The 20,066-nt window shown below is 38.8% G+C and overlaps 1 protein-coding gene across 1 annotated transcript in view; it reads right to left on the bottom strand.

Annotated features, from left to right (window-relative positions):
- The window catches only part of UTRN (utrophin), a 288,470-nt gene that overhangs the window by 160,873 nt on the left and 107,531 nt on the right, over positions 1-20,066 (bottom strand). Inside the window, exons 23-27 of the mRNA XM_008581386.1 lie at positions 10,455-10,568; positions 9,640-9,795; positions 4,904-5,074; positions 2,799-2,978; positions 717-851 (exon numbers count right to left, since the gene is read on the bottom strand). Coding sequence (XP_008579608.1) covers positions 717-851; positions 2,799-2,978; positions 4,904-5,074; positions 9,640-9,795; positions 10,455-10,568 — 756 coding nt within the window. The remainder of the gene's footprint in view (positions 1-716; positions 852-2,798; positions 2,979-4,903; positions 5,075-9,639; positions 9,796-10,454; positions 10,569-20,066) is intronic.

Consider the following 20,066-nt stretch of genomic DNA (forward strand, 5'->3'; position numbering starts at 1 on the left):
TACATAAAATAATAATAATTAAGAAGAAATACACAAAATGTTTAAAAGCATTTATCTTAGACTTTGCTTTATATTTTTCTCTGTTTTCCATATTTCTAGAATGTACATATAACACTCATATTAGAAAAATACGCTCTTTTAGGTAAGCTTTTCCTATTTTTCATTTCTCAGTCTCTCGTGCTGCTTTATTTGAGGTGCTCCTGGGACAGGGTCCCATGCCTCAACTACTGCCCACTCGCTCCTGTCTTTTCACTTTTAACATCTCACCATAACAGACTAGAAGCCACAGTAAACACAGTCATTGCTGTGCTTAATGAGTAAAAATAACTTGATGAAGAAGCAAGAGAGCAGACGTCCTAATAAACAGAGCAGAGTTTCATCCAGCAACTGGTAAAATAAACTGGAAAACCACTAGAGTGCTTTACCATGTCTAACACGCACCCATTGTCAAATAGCTAATCACTTCACGAGGCTGATAGCGTGGGTCACCAACAATCTAAGTATGCATGATTATATAAATGCTTCAGACTATGGAAGGAAACACAAGTTACAATGAAAACTACTGAGGATACCAGGAAATTCTCACGTGGATGAAAAATAAAAACTACTGAGGGAGCAAACACGTTTGTCCTCATAAAGCATTATGTTTCTCATTGTAATACATATTTGGTTTCATTGCAACACAAAGAAATGCTCCCAAGGACACAGGTTCCAACCTCCAGGGCTTCGTTGACAGCATCTGTCTTCTCGGGCAGGGCCTCTGTGCTCCTCATCCGTTCTTCCAAAGTGTTTAACCAGGTGGTTTCAAGATCCAGGTAGTGAAGCAGTTCAATCCAACAAGACCAGACCTCCTAAAGCGCACAGAGAAAAAAATCTAAGCTAGCTCAGAAGCCATTCCACACATAATATTTCTAGTGAGGCATTCACTTTAATCAATAATAATTTCATTTAGATGTGAGTATATGTGGGAATTTAGAAACTGATAAAGCTGGAATTTCAGAAAAATAAGATAAAACTGAATTCTTCAATAAATCATATTAGACCAATGGGGGAGGGGCAAGAGACTGCCTCGCTCTACCTTAAAATAAATTCCAACGACCTGATTTAATGTCAAAAATAAAACTATATAACTAGTAGGACAAAACTAGAGAAAAAAATTATTAGTTGCTTTTTAAACAGAAGGTAAAAATCACTCCTAATTACAGTTTTTTAAAGTAATTTCACAGGTTATTGAGATCTTCTAGGACCCACCCAATTTCAACTCAAAGCTAATTGGTTTAAACGGTCGGCTGTGCAGGCTTCTCAACATTTTTCTAAATTCAGGACGACACGTCTACATAAGAAGAGAGCCACATTTTACCCAAAAGGGACTTATACTGTTCTAACCCTGTTAGTTGCAATCACTCATTCCCCACTGATAAGGTTTCCTTGGAGGGACGAGGGAGGGAAGATGAATACATTTATAAATTCATACTCCCTTATTCCATATGAGAGCAACACATCTGGCAAATTTAGGAGAAAGCACAGAGCTCAGAGCCTTCTGGGTTTGTTCTCTGTCAGATCTACTGACTGAGCACGTTCTAGTCTGTGCTCCATATGAGCCAGGCTTACCAGAAAAGGGGTCAGCACAGTTTTCTATAAAGTGTCAGTCAATATTTTAGGTTTTAGGGGCCACATGCAGTCTCTGTCACAGATTCTTCTTTGGAGTGTGTGTGTGTGTGTGTGTGTGTGTGTGTGTGTGTGTGTGTGTGTGTTTTATAACCCTTTAGAAATACAAATATAAAAAACCATTCTTAGTTAACCAGACATACAAAAACAAGCTACAAATTAGATTTAAATCCCCAGCTATAATTTGCCAAGCCCTGGCTTAGACTAAAAGGGAACAGAGGTTTCTAGTCCCCAAAATTACTACGAGCAAAAAGTGGACTGGGAAATCTTCTCAGACACACACCCAACCTCCTTTCTTACGGGAAAGGGAGGATGACTCAGAATCAATCCCAAGAAGCAGAACTGATCCCTAATGAAGTAGCTTTCTCATTCGCTGGCCTCCATTATACAAATTGATCTTGGCACAAAAAATTTCAGAATGAGCAAGTGATGAGTGAATTTAGTTTAAATATTGCAGTTGGCATTTTTTACCATTTCAGGATTTACCACAACACAGTCATTTGTTTTAGGATAAACAGAATTCAAATTGTTATAAACTGAAATGCTTCTTAAATCTTTCAAGAAGATAATAATATGTCATACTGATGTAAAAACAATCAAGCAAAAACTTAATTTTATTTCCAAAAAACTCATAGAATCATCTACATCTTGAATCTAATGGCCAGAAAGGGGAGGGGGGGTATTTTATTTGAGGTCCATCAAAATACCAGCGTGTTTAAGTTCTTTTTTCCTTCAGATGACTCTCTAACTTTAGACACCATTCAAAATAGAAAACCTCAATTCATCTCTTTCTATTCAACCAGCCAAAACAAAACAAAAAAAGATGGTCCCTATAGGTTCTGGAGTTTGGGGACTGAAACAGACCCTACAGATCATCTGTAACATAAAAACCTAAAGTCTGAAGATATTAAATAACTTGCTCAAGAACTTTCCAATAATTGGGGAAAGATCTTGGTCTCCATTCTTTTTTTTAGTCCCTCTTTCCTTATTATAAACCTACTCCCCCAAAACAACTTTTCCTTTATGATCCAGTATTTGGGGGGGAAATGGAGTTTTTTCCACGATGTGGAAGTGGCCAGTCCGATATATTGTTTGGATCTCAGAAATGCATCACTGAAAAAATAACATACCTCTAGTGTGTGGCACTTTCCTCTAATTCTGTTACAAAGAAGTTGGTAGTTCTCCAGCACAACGTTCAGCTCAGATGTCAACTCCTGGCCACCAGAGGGCGCCTTGGAAGCTAATAACTTGATGTTGTCCTTGAGAATCTTCACTCTCACCTCCTTCTGCAACACGTCCTCTTTGGCCCTCTGTTCCAAGAAAGGATGAACTTGAAAATTGTCTCCCTTTCTCAGCAAACAAGTCCTTTCTTTTTTTTTTAATAACTAGACCAAAATTATAACATCTAGATAATTCTAATTGGCCAACTGAAACATTACGCAGGTAATCACTACAGTGAGTGTTTTTGCAATAATGCTAAGTAGAAAATTTCGCTCATGTGTGCCAATGTACGCAGCTCCTACAAACATTTTCATTTAATAACAGCAGTGTTAATATCTAAATTATCCTAAATTATGTTTACTGACATGAAGTATTTTCAAATTTGGGGTCCAGGATAAGAATCTAAGTGAATTAATTTTAAATGATCACAAAAACTGAGGTGCACCATGGTAGAGGTATCCTTTAAAAAGTTCTCCAAATAATTAAACACATTTTTTTCTTAGAAAATCTAGCATTCTGATAATTAACAGCATTTCAAAGATGATAAAGATATACTGTGACAATCCCATCCAGATATAACTGCTTCCCTGACTCTCCCTCAGCGCTCAAGATGAACAATCTCACAATCAGGAAAATCAAACTAAAATAGACTTTCATTTTCCCATTTAGCTTTCTTTACTTCCCTAGGTTGGGGGGAAAGTAATTAAGTGTAGTGGTTTTTAAATTCCTAATGGCTGTTTGAAAGAATAAAAACCAATAGAGTGTTGCCCAATCAAGGATTTTAATCTCATTTTCCTAAACTCCCATTTATAGTGGTGTAAAAAAAACCACAGAACTACAGTGCCTGTAGTATAAAGGAAGAGAATAAATAAGATAATTCTTAACATGGAAGGTTACCTTTAAAATACTTCGTGTACTGAATGTTTTGAAATCTTTCAAACACAGCTACACTAAAAAAGATGTTTCAGTGCAAAACAACTTCAATAAAAGTCTCTTGTCATATTTACATTGACTCATATATGAGGGTACTTCAAAAAATTCATGGAAAGATTTGTATTACCTTTCAATTCTATTTTTCCATGAATTCTTTCAAATACTCTCACATAATTATGCATGACTGTCATGTAATCTCTTTTAAATATCTGCACAGAGACATTTTGCTTTAGTTACACTTTTAGGCAAGTTATCTTCAGGATAGAACATTCATTATTTGCTTCCTCTTGTATTAAAAAAATATATAGCCTTTAATACATTATCTCCTTTGGCTTAAACACTTAAGGACAGTCAAAGCACTGTTAGAAATTTAGGAATGATGGCCAGTACTTTTATTATATTTTTAAAAAGAGTATTCAAGACTATGGACACAGGAATACAAGTTCACAAGAAATAAATCCAGTGAATCCAACGGATATCAACTCCCTTGATGCATTCTTACTGCTACTTTTACCTGCTCTAACAAAATTTTGGTATTCATAGGTGCCCCATGTATTAACTGTAAGATTACTACCTGGTAAAATAAGGATCAACCCCAACTGACTTTGGAAGTCTCTCCTATTTCTCACAAAAAATAATTCTTCCTTAAAAATTTTGGAAATAGCGGTGATAGTTGCACAATATTGTAAATGTAACTAGTGCCACTGAATTGTGCACTTAAAAATTGTTGAAATGGCAAATTTTATGCTATATATGTTTTTCACAATTTTAAAAATCATAATTCTGCCTCACACCTAGCACTGGAGGTTTTTAAGTCATTCTTTGTGGTGCCCCAAGGTTCTAACCTGAGAGATATCTCAGGGGTCCTTGTGGACTCAACTCATGGGCCAAGCCGAACCAGGGCATGCTTGGCTTCCTTTCCCCACTAAAATCTTTCCTTTTTCTTTTTAAAATTCAAAATCCTACTACAAAAGACACATACACACATGGTGCTTTACAACTAGATGGTTGACTGGTTGATTGGTTTTAAAGGGACGCGGGGAGGTATCGAGCCTATTGACTCTGACTGTTCCAGCCTGACCTTCATTTCTTCCACAGCACTCTCGAGTTCCTCTGGTGACTTGTATTCAAAATCCCTCTCCAGGTATTCTTCTTCAGCCTGGCTCATCCATTCCTGCATCTCTGCCAAGTCTTTCTTCAGGTTCACTGCTTTTTCCTGACTTTCAGACAACCTATTTTTTTGAATAGCAATCTAGAAAGGAAAAGCCATTCCCCCAGATAAACAAATTTTAATACATAAATGTCAATTTCTAGTTTTACATACTTGAAGACACAGATAACTTCCCACAAAGAATCTTATGTTTTGATATTCAAATAAAACCTTTTATACGTTTTGTGCTGAAGCTGTGGAATATAAGCTATAATGAAAAACAATATTATAACTGAGATTCTCGACCATATTTTACATATTAATCTAATCTGCAAATATCTATTATACTTCTTTTAAATGCATAAGAGTTGACACAGTAATCCCAAATGTAAGAATCTAACCTATGGTAATAAAGCATATATATCAAGAAAATTTATTGTATCATTGTTTATTATTTTAAAAAACTACAAAAAAAAAAAAAAACCTGGAAGCAGCCAAAATGTCCATTTTGTTCTTTTTTACAGAACTCCCCATTAAGATTTCACTTTTAAAAAATGGGGCTTGGGGATTGCTATTAAAAATGTTCTTAAGACACTGATCTACAAAATTTTGGCTTTGGCAATCTACTGTATTTGTATATTCCATGCAGACACACAAAAAAGTTACATTAGAAAATAGATACTTGTCTGATTCCGATTCAGTAACTTAGGCTGCTAAACTGACAATAACCGAAGGATGGCTCTCACCAGAGTTAGGATTAACTAAAATTTAGTGGCTTTCCTGCTTCCCCCCTCCAGACAGGATCACAGTCATAAAAACAGACAGGGACCAAACAGGAGCCTTTTATTCACTGTCCCCACGCGGTAATCTGGGAGCCGGTGCCAGCAACACACACGACCCACTTCCCAAGCCTCCTGATCAGCAGTTTAACCTGGTGAGCTTTTCATATATATACAGATTCTGGGGCCTCACTTCTAGAAAATTCTCTTTACTAGTATTTTCTGAACATGAGTCAGTTACAAAATTTTCAAGAATCCACAGAGAAATCAGAAAAATAAAGACACTGTAGTGAGCTTTAAAGAAAAACCTCAAGATTGTAATTAATTATCCTGAGATTATATACTTTCTATTTTTGGCATTAAAATGTTCTTTCTGGGCTGACTGGTTAGCTCAGTTTGTTAGAGTGCAGCCTTATAACCCCAAGGTAACGGGTTCAGATCCCCACACCAGCCAGTTGCAAAAAAAATAAAATAAAATAAAATAAATAAATAAAATGTTCTTTCTTTCATGATTTCATGGCTCTTATAGATGAAATAGACTGGGTTTTGGTTGTCGATTTGTTTTATATTCCTGTCTTCTCTTAGCAGAATAAAAATTTGGCAACAGGGGGTTAGCAAGAAATTAGTAAAGGGCCACATGAAGTGATTACATTGTGTAACACTGAATATACTAATTATCCTGATTTGAGCATCACATGTTGCACACAGGTATTGATATTCAACGTGGTACCCCACAGGTAAGTACAATCAATAATGTTTCAATTAAAAAAAACTTTTTGGCGACACTGTTTATTTGTCCAAAATTACTTTGACATTTTTACTAGGCAATGAAATACAACAGCCTAGAACTGCTCGAGATCATCACTCACACAACATGTCGCTGCCTCCCGTGCTGAGGACACTTAAAGATACCCCACATTTTTATTCCCATACTTTGAATCAATAACAATTCACAATGAATTCTATGTTGTTATATGTGGATGGATGGATGGATATAGACACAGACTTCTATTTGTATGTGGCCTTCCTTGCTCACCATTGCCACCTCCCAACCATTTCCCCCAATTCCAGTTCTTCCAGGTGCGTGCCCTCAGATTATAGTACATTTACAGAAATTCGAATGTGGCTGGCATACTAGATGATAGTATAAAAGTAATACTTTCTTAAGTGGGATAATGGTATTGTGGTTTTGTAGAAGAGTGGCCTCATTCTGGGGAGAAGCATGCCAGAGTATTAAGGGGTGAAATGTCAAGATGTTTACAACTTCATGTTGAAAGTACATTTCTAGGCCCCAAAGAAGAGAGAGAGAGAGAGAGAGAGAGAGAGAGAGAGAGAGAGAGAGAGTGTGTGTGTGTGTGTGTGTGTGTGTGTGTGTGTGTGTGTGTGTGTGAGAGAGAGAGAGTATGCAAAGAGAGGGACAGAGAGAGAAAGCAAATGTGGTAAAACATTAGCAAATGTCGGAACTAGTATATGGGTGGTCCTGCACCATTATTTCAACTTTTTTTTCATTTGAACATATTCAAAATGAGGAGGTTGGGGTACAACAACAAAAATAAAATAAGTATTAAGTGATGCAAGTATAAGTTATTCTAATAAACATTAGCCAAAAAGCATAGGATTGAGAGATGTGTACCACCTACAGGACTAAGTGTGGATGCGCCTGTATTTCACATTTTCTCCTCTATGTTTCACCCCTCCTCACTCACTTCAATTGCATGTGACCTCACTATTACTAACAGAACTGAAGCAGTCAGAAGAGACCTGCACCACACTCCTGCCACACCCAGACAGCTGCCTTCCTCTCACACCATGGAGGAGCTGTCCCCCAGCAATTCCCTCATTGGTGGATCCGCCCTCTTGCACATAATCAGAGACTTCACTTCGGAAATTATCTTATCTCAATCTCTTCTGCACCATTATTTTCTCCTTCTAAGTGAGGTCCTGCCCTTTGGGATGCAAACATCCTATTACCTCTCTCATCATTAAAAATAACAAAAACACATCTTTGGATCCTCTTCTCCAGACCCACCCCATTTCTCTGCCCCCCTGAATACAGAAATTTCTCAAAGTTGGTTATACTTGTTGTCCCAGGTCCCCACGTCCCATTATCTTCTCAACATTCTCCAATAGAACTTTCTTCCCCACCACTCCACTGAACCCACATTTCTCAAAGTCATTAAAAGCCTCCATCTTGTCAAATTTGAAGCTTGATTCTCAGTTCTGATTGGCCTCAGCAATCCTCAGCATGGGGCACTGTGAACGCTTTCTGCACCTGGCCCCTGGACCCCACATTCTCCCAGCATTTCTCTGCTCTTACTGACCTACCCTTCTTAGCATCCTTTGCCTTTGCCCCTCCCGGTTCCCAGGGTGCAAGAGCTGAAAAGCTCCATTTGCATGTCTAATAGCATCGCACACTTAACCCTTCCAGAATGGAAATCACCATTTCACCTGCACCCACAAAAGCTTTTCCTCCTTGAGTCTTCGTTACTCCAGTAAATAGCACCACAATTCACACAAAAGTGGAAGCTTTGCAGAAATCCTGAGCTGTCCTTGACCACTCACCTTTTCTTCTACCACAAATCCAATCCTTCATTCAAGTCCCAGCTCTATTTTCAAATATAGTCTGACCCTAGCTCATGACCCCCACCACTACCTCCCTAGTCCAAGGGACCACCCTGTCTCCTCAAGACTGTAATAACCTCATGAGTATTGCCCCTGCTTCATTCTTGCCTCCTCAGAGCAGATTATCCACATGAAAACCAGAGTGATCTCAAAAGATCTACCACACATCACATGCCTGCTCAAAATGCTCACGTTGCTTTCTGTGTGATATCATACTTGAAATAAAATCCAAAATTCTTACCTCCAAGGCCGTATCTAATCCATCCTCCGCCTACCTCCTGATCTCTAATATTACCATGCTTCAGCCCACTAATTCCTCTCTGCTCAACTCCAGCTACACTACCCTAGTCTTTATTGAACACGCCAGGCCCATTCCCACAGCAGAGCCTTAACACTTGCTATCCGCCATGCCTGGATGTGCCTACCTGAACCTCGCATTGTTCATCCCTGCCTTTATTCAGTTTTCTATTCAAATGTCCCCATCTCAGAAAGTCCTTCCCTGACCACCTATTTGAAATAACCCACTGAACCCTAACTCCTTGCTATCTCTATGTGATGTTATTCATTATATGTCTGCCTCCCTAGAATGCAAGCTCCTTCAGAGGAGTTGGTTTATTCCCTTGTTCTATGCTGTATTCCCAGTGCCTAGAATGATGCCTACTACAGCATCTCAAAAATAAATATTTGCTGAATAAATGATTGGTGGCTGTAACTATTGGGTAACACACCGAAATGTCTTAGGGGTAAAGCGGGTGCCATAAATGTATATGTCAAGCTGGATTTAAGAAAGAATAAGGGGTAAGCCCTGGGCCAAATTGGACAATTAGTACCCTCCCTTAATTAAAAAAGAAAAATTAGGGGCCGGCCCGGTGGCGCACTGGATAGTGCGCCGCTTGGGAATCGCGGCGGCGCTCCCGCCCGAGGGTTCGGATCCCACATACAGACCGGTTCCCGCTCACTGGCTGAGCGAGGCGCGGGAGCAACGCCGAGGTCTGCAATCCCGTTGCCGGTCCCCGGTCTGGTACGGGGGCAACACTGAGGGTTGCGATCCGTTGCCAGACACGGGAAAAAAAAAAAAGACAAAAGACAAAAAAAAAAAAAAAAAAAGAAAAATTATCCCTTTCTTGCCCCGACTTGGGACCCATGCTGTAGTTATTCTAGTCCACTGTTTTTCAAACTGGATGGATTACAGAATCAATTTAGTTTGTCAAGAGACCACACTGTCTACACCTTTTGAAAACCACAAACAGTACATGAAAAACTTACCTCCTTGCTAAATTTCTCCAGCTGGGTTTGGTAGTCAACTAGTTTTGTCCGCACCCAAGTTTTGATTCCGGTAACTGGACAGCTTCGAAAGTTAATCTCTATTTCTTTCATGTTTTTCAAGCATGATTCCATTGTGTCTATTTCATTAACAAATGCCTGAACACATAAAACAAGCCCATGTTGAGTTCGTTCCTATATAAGTGGATGCCACAATTACAATTTGTCTGCCTTTATCCCTGCAAATATGATTAGAACAGACTGCTTGGGAGTTAGGACTTTTAACTACTTAAAAAATATTATGCCTTAAGAAATTCACTTCACCTGGGTGCTTCATATAGCCATCTGCCAAATTAGATTGGAAATACTTGACTCTCAGCAGGGAATAGTGCTTTTAATTAATTTAGGGAAGCTTGATGATGTCACCAAATATAAATTGCATGTATTAATACTAGCAAATTTCACTTGTTAAATATGTTTTTTTTAAATTTCTTACCATGTGGCACAATAAAAGCAATACACAACTGGTAATTATTACACTGAGACTGTCACTGTAACATAAGACTGCAGTTCCTAATGAACTAAAATTGTTCTTGTTCTTTCTATCCAAAATTCTATAACCATAGCCGAATATAAAAATATGAATATAATCTGTCAGCCTTTTATTAGCTGTAAAATAAAAAGGTTTTACAATGAAAGATATTTTATCTAGGTTTACTGCCATGTCATATTCTTACAATTTTAATAACAGCAGCAAATAACAAAGAAAAAGAAAACGCTGTTTATGACAGTAGGTTCCCCAGATCAGCAGAACTCACGGAGCATTGGTCAAGCTGCCTCTGCAGGCCCGCGGCGTCTCCTTGGGCAGCCTGCTCTTTCATTAAGAAGTCTTTCACACCATCCATCCACTTCTCAATGACTTTTGAATCAGCCTAAATCGAACACAATAACAGAGGGGGAAATTACTCAGTGACATTCAACCTACTACAACCCAAGATCTATTGCTATTGGAAAAAAGGCAACTTCTCAAAACTTTGATAGCATCATTTTCATTCATTTTATTTCCATTTTTAAATTTTCTAACTTTGACAATAATCATTTTCCTCATTCCTGACTAAAATCCTCAAGAGATGACAGCTTAGTAATCATTCTAAACATTTCAAAACACTCTCCAGTGAACCAAGCTATTTTGCTTAAATGTAAGTAATATCTATGAATAAACATTCAAATTACAGGAAAAAATGCTTTTGTAGGTATAATAAGCTTAAAAAATCTTTTGCTTTGATGTAATTTAGAACACATTTTCTCCTAAAGTTAGCTACTCGAAGCAGGAATAAACAAATGGGACCGTTAAGGGAACATAATAGATTGTTCTTAGCTCTGTGTTGCATGTCTCATTATCTGAGAACCCGGGACAGTCCGCTGCTCAGCTCCATTTTCACCCACACTAACTAATCACCCAGCGTAATCTAGTTACTGTGTGCTGGGGGTTCAAAAACAAATGAAAAAGCAAACATTTGCAGAGAGAAAGAGATTTCAGAGAGGAGGTGACATTGGAAATAGGCCTTAAAGAATGCAAGTAAGTAGATCCAGCTTGAGCTCCAATCCTAGAATCAGCGATGGTCATATCTTTCCAAGACCTCCCATCCCATCCTTGGTCAGTCTGACATGTTAGTCTCCCTAGCACTGAGCTGAATGTGTCTCTTTGTACCTTCCTCAGTTCTCTGCTTCTTGTTCATCCTCGGAATGAAGACAAACTTACTATCTTGTTCAAAAAATCCCTTCAGATTTGAAGGCACGCACATCTTTCCCAAGTCTTGTATTGGTTAAACATCCTCAATTTCTTCTATGATGTCTCTAGGACATGATCTCCACATACCGCACACACCATTTTCATCAACATGCTCTGGAAACTACATTAGTTTATTTTCCCCTTATTATAGGGTTGTTTTTGCTCTTGTGTTTTTTAAATAGATATATTATCCATAATATTACAGTTAACTAAAACCCCAAAATTCCCATTAATTACCTCAAAACACGTTTCCCCTATCAGATAGTGCTAATTGACTTGTGTAATAAATTCAGGGCTTGATAATTATTAACATTAAACTTTGCCTTGTTATGTTAACAATAATAGTTAACAATATAACAATGACAAGCCAACAAAATAATCTGAATTTTTAATCTTTCCACTTTCCTATAAACTACGCCTCCCAGCTTTCTCTCATCTGCAAATCTGACAGAGAGGTATCCTTTTTCTTTGGGGTTTTTAGTTGTTGTTGAGTTTTGGGTTTTTGTTAGTGAAAAATAAAGCCAATGACAGTACCTGTTACCCCACGAGGACACATTATTCATTAATTGACCAACTTTTGGCTTAGTTTTCAAAATATGGGAATCTACATAAAACTAGCATCTAACTAGTTTTCCACTTTCTTCTGATACTGTTATAGGAGATTATCCCAAATATCTTGCTGAAATCAAAACTTGCTAGGAATGAGAGTTTGTGGGCTTTTTTTGAACTGAGTATTCACGCCCCTTCAAGTGGGAGATTCTACCACTCTGAGTGTCTAATAATCTAGTATTCCTCCTCCAAAAAAAATGAATAAAAGAAGGCAGTACTTGAAGGAAATGAGTCTGGGCAAGGCTTACTAATGGTATCCACATTGGTTACTGGTGACCACCACATTCTTTCCTAAGCACATATAAGATCTCTACGTGGTCATTTATCTTACAGCTTTGCCAGGAACTGACATCAAACTCACTTTAGATCTTTAGCTTGTACAAACTAATATTCCCTCTTAATTAGGATATTCATCCATCTCCATTGTTCCGGTAATTTCTCACAATATCATAACATACCCCTGAGATCGAGGGTAAAAATCCCACTATTACATGGGATGCAGATTTATGTATCTAGAGGAACTGAGTGATTTTTCCATGTGACTCATAGTTCAGGCTCTAATGTACTCTCAATAATGACTGTTCTGTACTTTCTGGTTTTGAGGACCATTCTCCAATGGAGATGGAAAACAGAAAGGGCTTCTATAGCTAGGCTTTTCCATCTCTTCTTTTAATACTGTACCATCCTGCCCAAGCACTTCCACATCCCCTTTATACCAAGCAAAGCTTTGAAAGCCCTTTTCATGATGTTGTGCGCTTCCTGTTCCTCTGTTCTTCAGCCTGTCTATCACCATCCACACGGGCCCATGCTACTCTTACGTATTTGCAATTAGCTACAGGTCTCTCCTGTGTTTGCACCAGCATTCTAAGATCTTATCATAGAAGATTTCTTGGGAAGACATGCTCATGGAGGGGTGGACTGGCATCCAAAAAAGACAGCAGTGCAGAAAACAGAGAAAGCATGAATACATCTATAGAGTTCATGAAAGATGACTTTTTGAAATTGCCTATTTAACTTATCACCACAGATTCTTGCACTGTTCATCTCCATTCTGAACCTTTTAAGAATGCATTACTGACGTATAACTGGGAAACTCATTAATCTAGTTTTGAATGTGGAAAACTGATGGTCTCCTGGGCCACGGATTTTCTAAACTTATATGGAAACATTATATTCCAAGGAGGTTTTAATCACAATCTGCTTTGATTGAAGAAAGCAGCCTTCACTATCCCAGTCACTGGTGTATGAGAAGTTTTATGCCATCAACCACCTGCTTTCCTCCCTCCTTCCCACCCTCTCTGACACAGGCAGACCCATGGCACATACAATTCACATGCACCTGCTCCTTCTCTTGCTCTTACACTTTGATGTGAGAAAAAAGAAAGTAACAGATACGGTCAAGCCAGGCAGAACAATTGATCATCCCAACAGTGACAAAAGGATCCAATGGGAATCTGAAAACTCACACTGTTTTTACTGCTAAAAATCCTGCACGTAATCCTGACCAAGCTGAGTTCTAGGAGAGGCACAAGCTGAGTTCTAGGAGAGGCAGTGTGCCCCATGAAAATAAAGACTAAGATCTGAATACCATGCTCAACACCTGACTGGCCTTGAACCCATGAGAGACCAGTTTCTCTTCTTCGAGTCTCAGTAGCTCATATGGAAAATAGGGATAAAATAACAACTCTTCCTGGTTGCTCTGAAAAACAGAGATAATGTTTAGGCAGAGACTGGCACACAGAAGTACACAATAAATGGTAGTTATTATCGCCAAAATCTACAAAACCAACTGCTTTATTATTAACAAGACTAACACCATTAAGGAGTCACCACTTCCAAGTTTTGGTGCTTATGCACCATCAGAGGCACCACAGGAATGAGCAGCCAGGATGGACACATGTTTGCATAAGCATCAGTTTAATTTTTTTAAATTGCTGCCAACATTAATGCTTACTCCATCCTATAACTGTTTAAAAGTAACTGTTTTAAAATAACTATTGAAAGAGATACCCCCTATATGAGGGTACTTCATAAAGTTCATGGAAAAACAGAATTAAAAGATAATATGAATCTTTCCAAGAACTTTTCTTCAAAAGTTCCCCTCTCATATATGACTAGTTCTGGCCAAATACAGCTCAGCAGAAAGAAATCGAGTAAACAAGAGAAGGTCCAAGCTTTAGAAATGCCTGGTTTAGAAATGCAGATTCACTGGGCAGCCAGGGCCATACCACTGGGAAGGGTTATTAAGTCACTAAGATCAATACTAGTTGCCACCTCTGTGCAAGTGAGTGCGGAGACAGGGAGTTCTGTTCTGTCCCCCATTAATCCCTCTTTCCCTGGAAGGAAAATATTGTCTCAATCCACTTGTAGCAGATGTTTCCTGTGCTTTTCAAAAATGCCGAAAACCTGCTCATCTCTAAGTCAATACTACAGCAAAGACATTACAAAGAACATGAAAGAGCTCACATAAAAATAGTGTTTCTCTGTCCATTTAAAAATCACTCAGCTGATGCACTTAAGATCTTGTTTCTAATCTACAATAATGTGGGTTTAATTTTTTTCTCCTCCATTCACTTACAGAAAGAACATATAATACACACACACATTTCTTTGGGGGACTTCAGTTCTTATAAAGCAATAAAAATAAATAAAAACTAGTAAGTGTCTAAAATAAACATCTGTCATTTCACATGCAAAAAAAATAAACTGTAAATACTAATATAAGGCAGCCATTTTTCATTCCTAATTTTACTCACAAATATTCAAATAAATATAAAATTACTAATATGCTGTTTTTGAAAATGAAAATATCAAATATTTTAGTTTGGAAGGGTCAAACTTCCACATTGATGACCATCATTGCTCAAAAGCCATGATTCCTAAGCATTTTGGATGGGCAACACCCTGCTGCTGGATCACACAAAAGGAATGCAAGGTCATTTGAAAAATTCCTTTAACCCTACCTCACCATCTTCCATCTCCCATCCTAGAGCTAAGGATGGAGGAAATTCAAAGCTTAGTAACTCCAGACTCAGGGCAGTAAGACTCCAAGGTACACAACTACTTCCCAGGACTTGATTGCAGCCACATTCTTGGCATTTTATTTTGCTCCTCCCCCATCTGTTGGAATGTTCACAGCTTTTTAAGCATCAGTTTCTAACCTAAGTCAAAAAGAACTGTGAAGGGCCGGCCCGGTGGCGCACTGTATACAGTGTGCCACTTGGGAAGCGTGGTGGCGCTCCCGCCGAGGGTTCGGATCCCACATACAGACCAGTTCCCGCTCACTGGCTGAGCGAGGTGCGGGAGCAACACCGAGGGTTGCGATCCCGTTGCCGGTCCCGGTCTGGTACGGGGGTGACCCTGAGGGTTGCGATCCGTTGCCGGATACGCGCCGAGGGTTCGGATCCCACATACAGACCAGTTCCCGCTCACTGGCTGAGCGAGGTGCGGGAGCAACACCGAGGGTTGCGATCCCGTTGCCGGTCCCGGTCTGGTGCGGGCGCGACACTGAGGGTTGCGATCCGTTGCCAGTCAAGAAAAAAGACAAAAAAAAAAAAAGAACTGTGAAACCAGAATTAAAACAGTAATTTCAGGTAAAAGCATTCCTTTTTTTTTTTTTTTTTTTTTTGGTTTTACAATATTTTCATTAATCCTAGAAACATTCTTGAAAAAGCAGAATTGTCTCACATAGTAGGGAAGACAAGTGGTGACATTGCCCCTACATTTATTTATCTAAAACTAATAGAGTTCTTAAATCTAAGGTAGGGAATGTTCCAGTAAGTACTCCCTCTAGTAAAGTAAAATGGATTCAGAATGAGGAGGGAAAACCTTATGAGATAATTCTACTGATTATGGATTACCTAGAAAGAGTTAAATGAGCCGTACTGCATATTACTCTTGGAAAGTCTTTGCCACGGCATTTTTACCCTAAAATGCTTCCCAAAGTAATTGCAAAGCCTGGTTCTACACACTCAGAGCCCCGGTTCACCTCCACGTTCTGGGTCAGGGCACTCCACTCAGGGTGTGCCTATCACTGTTCAGCAAGTGATGCCATTTAGTATAACCGGTTATTTCCATTGTATAGATCCAGCCTCGCTAGAGTGAGTAAGTTGTCTGAAGTCATCTGCAAAGCAACTGCATTCACATCTGCTTCCATGCTACACGCCAGACAGGGCTCGATCATCAAAGAGCTCATGCCTTGGGGAGGAGAGACACACAGTTCTAACTATAGTAAAAACTGGCTTGAGATGGGGTTGTCATGAAGGTGTAAATGACACGTAGTAGAACCACAGAGAAGGGAGTGATGATCTTGCTGTGTGCGTGGTGGTGAGGTGGCTGAAGACTGCTTGTAAAGGAAGTTTATTCTTAAAGGAAGAGCAGAGGGGAGGAGGATGTGAATCGCTAGCAAATAAGTGACATTTCCGGAGAAAGGCAATGGTCAAAGTGGTCTTTTGTGACCCACATTCATCACGCCAGCTGACTCAGCTCTCAATGGGGATACAGGTAAGGAAGGGACAGGAGCTACAAGATGTTTTGAAAGCACTTTGTATTACTACGGCCAAGACAACCATACCCTTTTCAGAAGTGTAAGTCTGACATCCGTGTGGAAGATGAATTCCAGAGGGAAGAGACTGGAAGCAGGAGTCAGATTTAATGAGTAATGGAACTGTGAGAGATTACATGAGAACCTGAACACAGCAGGAAGGGGCTGGAAAGCCGAGTCTGAAGAGGCAGGAGTGGTGGTAAATATAAGAACGAGTTTTGACTGTGCCTTGGGGACATTTCTATGATTTCCCAGATATACCACACTGCAGGAGATCTTGAACAGGGGATAGGAAATAATACAAAATATCTTGCAGCCCCTGGATCCAAAGATATGACTGATAAGAGTGATATGGATTATATTTATTATATTGTACTCTATATAACATCTTATAAAAGCCTCTTAGGATTTTATAATATTTTATCTCCATGATTCACAAGAAAATGCTGTCAGTAAAATCAATAATGAAAAAAGATACATATTTCATGTACTTTCAAATGTTCTGCTGCCTAGAAAAGGTGCAGTAATTTGTAAAACCACCAATTAACGTTTTAATTCTTAAGTACAGGAATCAAGGTCATTACCTGGGCATGGCATCAACAGAAATGAAGAATTTATGAACGTGTTTGAACATAACACTGTAAATGCGAATATATAGGCCCAATCTGTACAAAAGGAACCAGACTTGCAGACAAAGGAAATGTAGGCAAATGAAGAAAAACACCACAGTGCCAACAAATAACAGAAAACTAAAATTTATACACAAACAAAAGCATCTTACAAGTATCATAGGATTGTACAAGAAGATAAGCACAGCCATAAAAATACTTACAATATTTAAATGTGCTGTGTCCATTAAAGGTATTATTATTCTGAGTGGCAAAATTCACCCCCAAACTCTATGTGTACCATCTATTTAAATGTGCCTCATACCATTTGTTTCCACAGCATTTAAAAAAATGATTACAATTGGCAATATTCACAACCTTTTTTCTTCCTTTGAATACACTCACATTAACCTCCAGCAAGGATCCACTGTGAATACTAGCTGCCTCTAGGAAGGAAAATGGGGTTGAGGAAGAACGGGAACCCTACATGTTCGCTCTAAATATTTCTGTTATTCAATTTCTTCACAATGTGCAATTTTCATGTATTACTTATACAATTCAAAAACATTTTAAAAATTAACAAGTCAGCTGTTTTGTTCCTAAAATACATTAAGAATAATTATAAATTGGCATTGAATCTAAAACCTACTGTGTTTCATGCCTTAAAGACAAATAGAACTTAAATGACTAAAAAATTATACAACAGGTCATTGAAAAATGGAAAACAATACTAACCTACAAATGAATATTTATTCTAATTATCTAATAACTTTGGAGGGGAAATTTAAAGTTTTCCCAAGTGAGTTGTGAGTAGTTAAGTAATAAGCAATTCCTTCACAGGAAATAAAGATGTAAGAGTGTTCTTTAGAACTAAAAAAGGTAAGTATGTCAATGAAGAAGTTGCACAATTAAGGAATACAGATATCTTCAACAATCTTGTACTTAGCATACAAAATTGCAAATAAAAAAATAACTGGGCATTACAAATTTCCTACTGTACTAACAAAAAACACCTAAATATCTAGACACACGTGTTTGACGTGGGATATTTTTAATGGAAATAAGTACTTGGCATACACTCCAACTGGCCACTTTGAGTGCCTGGATTTGCTACATTAGTAAACAACAACCTATAAAAGTCTACAGCTGGTTACTATAAGTGCAAGACTCTCTTGTGTTTTGGAAGAACATTTATACTCTTTAAATTCCATATTAAGATATTGGCACATTTAGCTAACCCTAAAATACACTTTTAAATTTCCCTAACTACACCTCAGATTTAAATTTAAAAACAAAGGGAACGATCTTTTGAAAAGATAGGAAATATTTGATCCAGCATTACTCAACTTTGACACTATGGACATTCTGGGCTAGATAATTCTTTTGTCATAGGGGTTGTCCTGTGCATTGTAGGATGTTTAGCTGTATCCCCAGCTTCTACCTAAGGCAGGACAGAATAGGGACACACCCCAGGGAGGCTGCTCATAAATATTCAGACCGGATGGGCACTAGCAGTAATGAACTCATAATGAGCTGAGGACAGCTTAAGCCCCCACCATCAGCCTGCTACACCTGGAAGTTTGCAGATTACAAAAACCAAACCGTTGCACCTGACCACTAGGAGGAATGAAAGTGCAGACGACCTTCCACCTGTGATGCTAGACAGGAAAGGACAAGGGGGAAAGTGACTTCACTATGCATGACCAGAAACTTCAGGAACTCAGGGACACATGATGGGAAGCAGAATATTCCTCCCTTAGTGAGGATAGAGAAACGCCCCCCTCCCAGAACAACGTATAATCCCTTCCCTTAGGAGTCCGGAGGGTGCTTCTCACTTGGGGGATGCCCTTGCATGCTTCTGTGCATATTTTCACTTTGTAATAAAGTCCTATTGTTTGCATGTTCCCTCTCTCTTTCCCACTTCCTTTTCTTTCACTGATGGCCGTGATGGGGTCTAGATCCGGTGAAAGATTTTTCTGCACAGTTTGACCAGGAACCTGGATCTGCCGTCCAGTAACATACCCACTAGATGTCTTCCCCCACAGCTGTGACAACCAGTAATGTCTCCAGAAATTAACATTAAATGTCCTCTGGAAGGTAAAGGCACCCTGGTTGAGAATAACTGATAATCCAATGCTTAGACCACAGTCAAAAATTTTAAAATCAAGGGTAAGGGTAATTCTTATTTTTAAAGTTGGAAATTACAATTACAATTGACGAGGCACAAAAAAGAATTTTTTTTCTTATTTTTAAAGTTGGAAACTACGATTACAACTGATGACACACAAAAAAGTGGAATTACTCACAACGTTAAATGAGTCAAAAATATTAAGCCGCACGTAACACACTTCTCTTCACAATTGATGGCTTATTTAAATGAGCTCTCAGTCCAGAACTGCACTTTTGAGAAAACTACCACCACCACCACCCCCACACACACACAACCCCTCCATCTTCATTCTCCCACTGGTCATTCATTGGAACCGTCCTTTAGTTCTTGAGTCAAAGAGCTTCCCTGCACTCATCGAATCTTGCTGGATCCCTTCCACACTGATCTGCATTGTCAATCAACTCCTCTTCTACCCCGTGTTCTCTGATTTTGATTTTAAAAACACCATTTTCATCAATTTTGTCATTACTGCCAATCTTTTCACTTTTTTAGCAACATTCCTTACACAAATTCTCTTGCAATCTAAATCCGAATACATACATACATTATATATATATATATATATATATATCTCCAAACCTAAATCTGCTATTATCTTATTCTATTCATCAAAAAATATTTATTGAGGGGCCGGCCCAGTGGCGCACTGGATAGTGCGCCGCTTAGGAGGCGCGGCAGCGCTGCCGCCCGAGGGGGTGGGGCCCCCAT

The sequence above is a fragment of the Galeopterus variegatus genome, unplaced genomic scaffold (assembly GCF_000696425.1).
Source record: "Galeopterus variegatus unplaced genomic scaffold, G_variegatus-3.0.2 Scaffold2342, whole genome shotgun sequence".
Classification (NCBI taxonomy): Eukaryota; Metazoa; Chordata; class Mammalia; order Dermoptera; family Cynocephalidae; genus Galeopterus; species Galeopterus variegatus.